Below are 11,644 nucleotides of genomic sequence, written 5' to 3'. Positions count from 1 at the left end.
ATTTCCATGATTATTAATAAAATTATGTTTTCTTTAATAAACAAATATAACTTTATAAGAGAAAAAAATACAACCAATAAATACGAAACAGTCATAACAAGCAACAACCAATCATAACAGAGCTTTATAAATATTACGATGTGAAATCTACATAAAGATAACACGTCATTGGTCCTTACGTTTATGGTGGATATTTATTATGACATATTATAAATACATAATACACATATTAATATAACAATTTAATACGAATACAATAATGTATTAAATATGAATAACCGTGTGTAAAAGTAATTTTCTTACAATCGTATTTATTATATGGCAATAGTGTAGTGTGGCAATCTTTGTGCGATGTAGTCAGAATAGTCACGTGATCATGAGTCACATTCATTTAATTGGTTAAAAGATAAGAAATGTTATTATTTGTTTTTTATTATTTTAAAGTAATAGAAAATATTTAAACTAAAAAAATTATTTCATCTTTAATATCAAAATGATTTACATTTTAATGAATATAATTGTTCCACCACCTTTAAAATAAATATGTACATTTATGTAGTTTTATATCGACTCATTTTTAAAAGTATATAACAAAGAAAATTATACTAAAAGATTTATTTCTATATAAATACATATAAATATTTAAAAAGAGATAAAAAGTGGAAGTAGTTTATTTGGATTGGATTTATCGTTATTTAACATCGTTAGTTAGTGAGTCACTAGTGATTCGAGTTTAGCGCCACTTTGATTGGTGGAAAGAGTTGAGAACTTATAGATGGCGCGAAACCTCATTTATATATGGCAAAATAATAAAATTGCGGTTCATAGAAAGATCCGCTCTGTTTGATTCTCTCTATTCGTCAATAAGCGACATACATTTTCAAAGATGATGTAAAGTCTCGAAAGAGAGAGAGAGAAAGAGAAAAAGAAGAAGAAGAAGAAGAAAGAATATAACATGATTAAAAAAAAAGCATGATAGGTCATTTTCTGAAATTTAATGTATTTGTAATATTTGATAGACAGCTGTTCCAGTCCGGTAGACATGTTCATCCTTACGAGCGAAGTACTATGTTGCTTTCGTCGCTGTCACTTTTATTCACGTAAAATAATGCGTAGATTTAGTGTTATTATGAATGCGAATATGTGTGTATGATCATAGTGTTCGTAGTACTTAATATAAAAAAAAAAAAAAATAAGAAAAATTCGTTTGTTCGTTTACTAAAAAAAGAAAAGTATAATAATAATAATAATAATAATAATAATAATCATAAGAAATAGTAATGGCTCAATGCAAGTTAACCCCACGGGAGTTTATCAGCAATACCTTTTCCCCACAAATTGCTGCAGTATGCACATCTGCTGCCGATGCGACATGTCAAAAAAATAATTTATCATTTGTTGAACTTTTGCAACCATTCTGCAAGCTAAATACCGAAGGTAATGATGTTTACAAGTTAGAAAAAGGAATACCTTTTGTGTTTAATCATTTCTCAAGTAGTTTCATAAATGTGATCCATTGATAAATGTTTGATGAATGTATGCATTGTACAATTATTGTAGGACATTTGAAGGATCCACAAGGAAATGTTATAACTATTAGAAATCTTCGACTTTCTATACAAGATGTTAATGCACATCCCCCTGAACCCAGTGTTGCAAGGAAAATGTTGAATGAAGCTGTTAGTTCGTCCATGTGCGAACGTACTACCGTTGTTCGTATTGGAACCGTTGATTTAGATATTCCTATATCCGTTCCATGGTTCGAAGCATGGAGAGAAATGTTTCTTAGCGTGCAGTTTCCTTCGGATCATGAATTTACAAGACACTTTTTGGCCTGTATGATTGTTGTTTCAACGGCAGATGATAATCCTTTAGAGAAAGTACAAGCAATGGGTTCGCAATTACACCAAAGTATTCCTGGGAAATTACCAAAGTGGTTTAATAACAATGCATTAAGATATTACATTCTAATACATGATGCCTTACTGGACGATAAGAATAAGTAATTATTAAAAATACAATTTGTCCTTTTCTTATTTCATCATTTGTTTGATTACTACATTTATTAACTTTCATTTCAGGGCAGAAACTGTTTTTACAGAGATGAAAAATATTTATGGTGCTAATAATTGTTTCCTTTTACAAATGAATTCACGACCGCCAGGACAAATTGATGACAATTCACATTTACCAGATCCTTGGAGTCAATTTTTAATAAAACGTACAGAATTATCGAGCGGTAGCGAACAAAATAGTTCACCACGTACTCCGGCAGACATGGGAGGTGTATCTGCTATGCCAAATGAAGTGACAACAGAGTCAGAAAAGTAAATACAAGAAGATAGATAATTGTTGTTCTAATGCACAAATAATCTTTTATATTTATTGTATATTAATCTATTATAGATCGAGTCAAGCTGGAACACCGATTGTTCAGCAAAACAATGCATTAGTTTCTCCAGATGTAGCCGATACAATAAGCCTTTCTTCTGAAATGTCAGAACCTACTACTAGCAATGTGCAATTAGAAGTTGGACAAGAAGCAGTTTCTGTAACTATTCACCCCCTTAGTCCGGAGAATGACAAGTTGCATAATATTACTTCGACTGCTAATATTAAAGCTCATATATCTAGTAATTCACCAATTAATGCCAATGTTTGGGCAGATTCTCCAAATTACATTGCTGCACAACACGGTGCAAGATTATCTACGCAAGATCTTGAAAGACTGAGATCACTCGTAACAGAATTTTGTTTGAAAAGTTTATTTCCATATGTTGAGAAACAAATAGGTTTATTAAATGACGTTATTTCGAATAAAAAGGGTGTTAGTAGATCACTCTTTAGCGCAACAAGAAGATTGTTCGGTACAAATAAACCAGGAGCACCAGGATCCGCTCCATTAAATGCTGTGATGTATGTCGTCCCTATTTATTATCTCTTGTCTCTTTAGAAATAATATGAAAATAATTAAAAAAAAAACAACAACAACAAAAAAATGGATTATATATTTACCAATTGCGTCCGTATTAACACCAATCCAATAATGACATTTCAACAAATGTGTTGTTTAATTTCAGTTATACCGCAGAGTCTTCCGAATTACAATTGCGTCGTTTGGGTGATTTGTCTTTTATATTTGGTCATTATTCGCTGGCTTATCAAGCATACCACAGCGCAAAACGAGATTTTGCAAGCGATCAAGCATGGCTTTATTACGCGGGTGCTCTAGAAATGGCTGGTTTGAGCGCTTTCATGCAAGGTGAAATGAATCGAAAAACAATAGAGTACATGGATGATGCAATATTAACTTATTCAAATAGTTGTAAGATGCCCCAATTTGCAACGAGAGCAACATTGCTCAGCGCTGAGTGCTTGAAGGGCCGTGGATTATACGGGGAAGCAGCCAAACAGTTAATACGTATGACGTGCGAAGATTCTGATTTGCGTTCGGCTTTACTTCTCGAACAAGCTGCTTATTGTTTTATCGGTCCGAAAATGATGAGAAAGTATGCATTTCATGCTGTCTTGGCTGGGCATAGATTTTCAAAAGCAGGCCAACGAAAACATTCTTTAAGATGTTATCAGCAAGCTTATCAGGTAATATTATTGATTAGATATGTTCTTCTATCTAATGTCATTATAATAGTATTATATAATCGTTAAAATCAATTTATATTATCATTAGGTATATCGTGACAGAGGATGGTCATTAGCAGAAGATCATATACACTTTACCATTGGTAGGCAAGCAGCTTCTTTAAAGCAAGTTAAAGAATCTGTCAAGGCATTTGAAAAATTATTAAATGCTAATAGTAAACAACCATCACTACAACAAGCTGCTTTTTTACGAGAATTTTTACATACTCATAATGTGAGTTAGTTTGCGCATATGAAATGAATTAGTAGCAGTATTATCAATCATAATCAATCTCAATGATCGAATAAAACCATTGATAAACAAATTTTTCTATATAGTTATTACTTCAAGAAGATGCTACGAATAACCAGGAGCTTCCTGTATTGCCTTTACCATTGATAGATAGTAACAAGATTAAGGTATTATATGGGCATTTATGCGAATCAACCGAAGATAATAGTATTTCGGCGAGTCATGTATCATTAGACGATGAAGAGACAGACGATGTAAGATGGTCAAAGATGGAAGAAATACTTATAATCGAAGCTCAGGGAACACCACCTATGATATTTAAGCCATCCATTATATTGTATTCGAGTATAAGTAATAATACTGTCAAACCAAATGCCGTTTTGAATGAACCAGTGCATTTTTCTATTGAATTACATAATCCACTACATATACCATTACCATTATCTAACGTAACTTTATTGTGGTCATTTACATGTAATGATCATTCTGTTACTAATGAAACAAATCTATTGGAAGAAGGATTGTCGGAATCGGAACAACTGGTTGACACGCAAGTAATCAATTCGATAATATTACATCCAGTTTGTAAAGAACGTATTGTATTATCTCTGACACCTAAGCAAGTAGGACAGGTCAAAGTTTTGGGTTTGAAATACAACATGTCTAATCCAATTCATGCAATGTTAGACGCACCTATTACAAATCCAAGCATTTTTGTTGCTGGCAAACGATTGTTCAAGATCAAAGGACCCAAATTAAAAAATGTCAAAGAAAAGCCAGGCGTGCAAATATATGCTGCAGATTATAGATTAGAGATGAGTGTCATTAAAAAAGCTCCATATATGCAGGTAGACAAGTCATTTATTTTATTACTGATTATTTCACAATATTCATTGAATTCAACTAAACTACGTTTACAGGTTTATTTTAGCAAATTATCATCTGAAATGTTATGCGGAGAAATACAAAAAGTAGAAGTAACTTTAAAAAATATAGGAAATGCGCCATTAACAAATATTTATCTTACTTCTGTCAATGCTAAGTTATTTTCATTGGGAAATGAGGATGAACTTAATGGTAAATTTGTTTTACACTTTTTAATAATATACGTACGTTACTCTTATTAAACATATCATATATGTACGTATATACGTATATGTATCATTTTCAGAAGATTCATCGAAGAAAAGCAATAAAGCTGTAACAAAAGTTTTGCTATCTTCAGATAAAAATAACATTTTAAAAGTAGGTGATGTTCATAAGATGCCATTGTGGATCCAAGCGCCTTATAAAAAAGGAAGTCATAGATTAGATTTACTTTTTTACTATGAAAATGTTGACTCTGAAAGTATTAGTATTCCAAGGCACAGATTATGCAGACACACGTGGCATTTGGAAGTATTGGATTCGATTAAAATCAGAGCAATCGCATCAAAAAGTTCAGTATTTAAAGATACCTTACCGACATTAAATATGAAAATGTCAGTGAAGAACATGAATCAGATTCATGATACTTTAATTAATGAAATATCAATATTAGCTGTGTCTTGCCAAAGTGACACTTGGTCAATATTTAAATCATCTGTCCCAACATCTAATATTATAATACGGTCGCAGGAGATATTTCATTTTTTGTTTAAATTACAAAAGAAATCTGATAACTCAGCAGCAGCAGCAGCAGCAGCAGCAGCAATATTTTCAAATGTATCGATAGAAGAGGATACCAAAAACGATGAAATATCGAAAATAGATTATCCGTTCATGAATTTTGTACAAAAGAGATATATTTTACCATTGGATATAGATGAAAATGCAGCTGATGTGCAATTGCAATTACAAGAAATTAATCAAAAGAATAAGGATCCTCTTTTAAGTACTATGATGATGAATTCGACTTTAATTGTTAGATGGAAAAATAAGGTAATAGAAAATGGTTGTGTCGTTAGGCAAATGATTGGTCAGCATCATATTGATATGAAATATTTGAATGAAGTTTATAAATATCCAAAAGAAATACAAGTAGAACAAAGCGAATATTGTGGACGTTTGAAGATATTTGGACCAGATAGGAATATACCAGATTTATCGATAATAAATAATAAAGAACAATTAGTAGGAGTTGATTTTCAAACGAATGCAACTATCTTCTGTAAAAATGTAATAACATTTTCTTTAAGACATTTACGACAAGGCGAGCATAATTTTAGAGAAAATAGACTTTGCGTTATACCAGTTACAATGTACATACAAAATCATCTACAATCAAAAATTGATGTCAGAATAAACACGATCGGAACAAGCAGGTAAAAAAAAAAATGTTGTGATAAAAATGTGTGTTTTTAATGCTCATTAGATGAGATTTGAATGCGTATTTAATTAGATTTTAATTGATTTGTTTTTCTTTCTTAGCGATACTCAACTTCCAAGTATTAAAACTCAACTTTACTCGCCGAATGCTTCGACTAACTTCCGATATATTAGTCATTCGACAATCAATTGTTGCATAGAGTCTCTCGCACAGAATACTATTAAATTGCAAGCTATATTATCAGCTCCTGGTACATACAATTTAGCAGCAAGAATAGAAGTATCTGTAAAAATTGTAAATAATAGAGAATTCATTCCTCAAGAATGGAATATGGAAAGTATATGCATTATGAAGAATGCAGCTGTATAAAATTCATTATCGCAATATTAGGTATCATTGAGATAACAAATATCACATTGATTACATTGTTTAATTTAATTAAAAATCATTCCTTTGCCTCTATCAATACATCTTACAAATCTCTTATTACTTTACTCTTAATATAATATTTGATAAATCAGAAAAAAATATACATTTTTATTCAAACAAAAACAAAAAGAAAAGAAAAAAAAAAACAGAAAAAAAAACCAGAAAAAAGACAAGAAAAAATGTTTAGAGTGAAACAATTTTCGAAAATTTTAATTTGCATTAACTAGAACATTTACTCGTAGCTATAATAAATCATATTGTTGAGAGAAGTAGAGAAAAAAAATATTGAAATAGAAAAGCGATTTTAAAAATAAATACTTTAAACTGCGATATTATAAAGTAGGGATATATAAAGAATTATTACAAAATGAAGGTTTCATAAAAAGAAATAAGAAAAACAAATTAATTGGGGTTGACGGATCTACCTCATGAAAAAATATAACTTATTTGTATATTATTATTTGCATAATATTTCCATACGTGTGAGTTGTAATTGACTGGATTATTAAAACGATTAATTAATAGAATACATTTAAAATACATTAGATATTACAATTAATATTTTATAGAAACATATCGGTACTAAATACACGAATATATAAATTTTACATTTTCATTGATGTTCCTTAATATACTGTGTTCTATACAATGAAATTAATATATCGTTTCTTACCAAATTTCATCATTTCATATTCATAAATATTTCTCAAAATATATACGCGTGTTTTCTTTTTTTTTCTTTTAAACTTTATAATATTTATTAAAAATGATAAAAATACTTTGTGAAATACCAAACAACAAATGTCAACATTAAAGTTAATTTCAACAGAAATAAATTATTTGAACAAAATATAGAAAGATAATTAAAAATTATACAAACTTGTATTTCATGTATTTTATGTACAGAGAATATTTTAAATAATATATATATATATATATATATATATATATATATATATATATATATATGTATGTATATCTAGAATGCAAATGAAAAATAAAACGTACATACATTCTAGTTTATTAAAGAGTAAAGAGATTACAATAAAAAGTTGATTATTCATTCACGTTGTAGGGACATTATATTTAGCTGTAGTATTATTTGAAATCTATGTGCAAATACAATTGGCCAATCGTCGTGTAGCATTACTACGCAAACTCTAAATATTTCTCCCTAGATATTTGATTTCCCAATTTTTACAGTGTACTTGTGCTACCATCATAAGACGTACCATAGACGTACGCTTGAGTGTAATTTTCTGTCTAAGAATGGCCGCGATATTGTCTAACTGTTCGCGGTACACGCCTCGTGTAATATCGCGAATTTCTATATTACAAAATAAGGTAATTGTCATTATGATCACTGATTTTAGTATCAATTGTACTTCTCTATTAATATGATTCAATTTATATGATTGAATTTTTAACATTCTTTGAAATAATTTTAATAGAGAAATACGAACTGACGGAATTGCACCACCCTCTTGCCTCTCTTTTATTGTTATATAATAGATTAATGCAGTTCTTTCTTTATTTTTAATTTTATCTTGTCAATCGCCGTTAAAAATCATTACATACGTATATGTATATATACACATGCATTTAATGTTTTTTCATTTACAAATGTTCTTATTAACGTCCTTTTTATCTGCCCTCTCATGAGTTGTTGAAATGAGTTGAAGAAAATGTTTAATGTCCATTCAGAAACATTGTACCTACTTTAGTTTGTTCTCTTAGATATATCGTACTTTATCTTGAAGATAATATTGTCACAGCACTAACCAATCAAATTAATGTCATATTTGTCTATAAAAAAATTATTTTATTAATTATTATGGAAATTTAAATCAATTGATTTGAACATAGATGAAAAAACCATAACAACCATTCCATACGATTTTTTTGCAGGTTGTGAGATCCTTACAAAAAGAAGGTAAGGTTAATTATTATTAAGGATATTAAAAGATATTAAGGAAAAAGTTATGTGATATAATCATAGTTCTAAAAGCATTATCTTTATAGAGTGCCATTAGATGACATTAAGGATAACTATGAACACATAACCTATTAATTACATAAAATCATTTTTGTAGGACGCATATTATATATCCATACCAAACATGTGGATGTCACAACTCCATTGTAAGTGAAATCATCTATTTATAAAGAGAATCTATTTATGTATTTTTTATATTTAATATTTATATTATATGAATTAGTATATGAGAGATAGAAATCAAATATTTTACAGACATTCGAATTCATTTAAATTAATTTCTTGAAAATTTTTTTTTTTTTTTTTTTTTTTTTATTATATAGATACTCGAAAAATCTCCAAACTCATAGATGGAAAATACCAACTAGATATTTACGTACTACTCCTGCATTGTGTAAGCAAATATTAATTATCCTTTTTATCATAAGAAAGTAATTTCTATAAAATATTATTCGATGATCATAAGATATTTGATATTTTGGTTATTATTACAGGGGAGATTAGAGAAGTTGTAGTACCGGCATTTGCCGAGAGCGTCAGCGAAGGAGATGTGAGGTGGGAAAAAAAGTTGGAGATCAAGTAAAGGAAGATGATGTCTTGTGTGAAATTGAAACTGACAAGGTAAGCTTACACAAGAAGCACATGTCCTCCATTTAATTTCTTATAATAAATGATTAAATCGTTATATAAAGAATATTTGAAGATCGATACGATCGATACGTATATACATTTTAGACTTCAGTTCCTGTTCCTTCGCCTGGTCCAGGTGTAATTAAAGAGATTTTTAGCAAAGACGGTGATACTGTTAAGCCAGGACAAAAATTATGTACTATCGATATTGGTGCTACCGGTGGAGCTACCGCTGCACCGGACGTATCAAAGGCAAAACCTGCAGAAGCTGCACCACCACCGCCACCGCCACCACCACCAACACCTCCACCTCCACCACCTTCACCTCCTACAGCTTCAAAACCAACAGCGGCACCACCAGTAACTCCGTCAGCTGTGCCGCCGCCTAGCGCTAAACCTCCACCCCCACAACCACCAATTGCATCTATTCCAGTTGCTGCCATCAAGCATGCACAAGTGAGGGAAATTAATCTACATGGACATATATATTTTTAAGTAATTTCATATTAATAAGAAAAATAATACTTTTTAGTCATTGGAAGGAGCAAAAGTTCAGTTACCACCGGTAGATTATACGCGTGAAATAATTGGTACGAGAACAGAGCAACGTGTTAAAATGAATAGAATGCGTTTACGTATAGCGGAAAGATTAAAAGATGCACAAAATACGAATGCTATGTTAACGACATTCAATGAAATTGATATGAGGTTATTTTGATGATTCGATTATATATTATATATATATATTGAATATAATATTGAATATTTGAATATTGAATATTTATTGAGGTAAAGTGTACTAATGCATGGTTATACTTATATCAACAATTTGTTGTTTATTACAGTCGAATTATGGAATTTCGTAAAATGCATCAGGAAAATTTCACGAAGAAATACGGCCTCAAATTAGGATTCATGAGTCCGTTTATAGCAGCAAGTTGTTATGCCCTGAAGGATCAACCTGTTGTTAATGCGGTTATCGATGGTACCGACATAGTATACAGAGATTATGTCGATATCAGCGTTGCAGTAGCTACGCCAAAAGGTCTTGTTGTTCCTGTTATACGTAGTGTGGAAAATAAAAACTTTGCAGATATAGAAATCGCTTTAGCCGCATTAGGAGATAAAGCTAGAAAAGGAAAAATATCTGTAGAAGATATGGATGGTGGAACCTTTACTATAAGTAACGGTGGTGTATTTGGTTCTCTCATGGGAACTCCTATAATAAATCCACCACAAAGTGCTATTTTAGGAATGCATGGTGTTTTTGAGAGACCTATTGCAGTTAAGGGACAGGTAGGAGGACATATTTCATTTTTTTCATAGAAGAAGAAGAAGAAGAAGAAGAAGAAGAAATACAAAAAATACCCTGTACAATTAATTTTTCAGGTTGTTATCCGACCAATGATGTACATAGCTTTAACATATGATCATCGATTAATCGATGGTCGCGAAGCTGTGATGTTTTTGAGAAAAATTAAAGATGCGATAGAAGATCCAAGAATAATGTTGGCTGGTCTTTAAACAAAAGGATAACATAACATACTCTCTCGTCGAATTAAACGCGATTTAAACGCGTCTCTCATCCCTTTCTGCTGGTATATTTTGTACATTGCTCTGTGTACGATGCTCTATTGTATTATATTCTGTTCATTTATTGAAAGATTTTATATATACCAGTAAAGAGTTGTGTTGTAACGACTGAGATTAAAAGGAAGTATGACGACAGATGTCTAGAATTGAATGGAAAACAATTTTAGTACATTACAGGAAAATCGCGTTAAACGTGCATAATTTTAAAATCCGTACTTAAATATTATTTCTCGTACGAATCTGGTCTTTTAATGCAAGATATATATTTATATATTATATACTCTCCGTGTACTCTCCGTGTACTCTCCGTGTACTATCAATTGTAAACTTTTCTTATTTTTAATGTGTTTCAGCATAAATACCATTTTGGTATGTCATATAGAAACTTTTAAATATTTATACATTTATTAATTAATACTATATGAAATAATTGTTACTTATTATTTTAAGTTTGAAATTAATTGAATAATCTTATGTTTTCCAATATGATCAAAATAATATCTAACTCTATATGTAATTATACAATTATTTTCACATATGAAATTTGTATATTCAATTTGTCGAATCTTTCAATTTTTCATCTATGAGATATTTATTATGACACATATATATATATATTATATTCGAGATAAAATATTTTTAATTTTGCATTTATGGACCTGTATTATGCACGTATTAGATGCAAAGTAAAACGTACGTACACAAATTTTGCACTCAAAATAAAAGCAATCTACAGAAAAGATAATTATTTGAAAATGTTATGTTTTATAAATCGAAATAATTCCTTCAAAGATGT

The 11,644-nt window shown here is 30.2% G+C and overlaps 2 protein-coding genes across 2 annotated transcripts; both read left to right on the top strand.

The window, feature by feature from the left end:
• The first annotated feature begins 819 nt into the window (after positions 1-819).
• l(3)76BDm (trafficking protein particle complex subunit 8 homolog l(3)76BDm) lies at positions 820-7,237 on the top strand. Its single transcript, XM_015332494.2, has 10 exons — positions 820-1,437; positions 1,561-2,002; positions 2,082-2,327; positions 2,407-2,916; positions 3,081-3,600; positions 3,689-3,874; positions 3,979-4,740; positions 4,813-4,969; positions 5,064-6,195; positions 6,302-7,237. Exons 1-10 carry the CDS (start codon positions 1,281-1,283, stop codon positions 6,567-6,569), a joined length of 4,380 nt encoding a protein of 1,459 aa, XP_015187980.2. The 5' UTR covers positions 820-1,280; the 3' UTR covers positions 6,570-7,237.
• A 594-nt stretch (positions 7,238-7,831) lies between these two features.
• LOC107072489 (dihydrolipoyllysine-residue succinyltransferase component of 2-oxoglutarate dehydrogenase complex, mitochondrial) lies at positions 7,832-10,983 on the top strand. The gene is given in 10 exon segments (XM_015332473.2): positions 7,832-7,973; positions 8,538-8,562; positions 8,723-8,771; positions 8,949-9,019; positions 9,120-9,191; positions 9,194-9,246; positions 9,361-9,711; positions 9,788-9,963; positions 10,101-10,551; positions 10,645-10,983. Coding segments are annotated over 10 exon segments (1,458 nt in total). The 5' UTR covers positions 7,832-7,898; the 3' UTR covers positions 10,780-10,983.
• The last annotated feature ends 661 nt before the right edge of the window (positions 10,984-11,644 follow it).

Source organism: Polistes dominula, unplaced genomic scaffold (genome assembly GCF_049000335.1).
Source record: "Polistes dominula isolate Pdom_NZ unplaced genomic scaffold, Pdom_raw_medaka contig_307, whole genome shotgun sequence".
Taxonomy (NCBI): Eukaryota; Metazoa; Arthropoda; class Insecta; order Hymenoptera; family Vespidae; genus Polistes; species Polistes dominula.
Note: the sequence above shows the minus strand (reverse complement) of the source record. Positions and strands in the feature narration are given on the sequence as shown.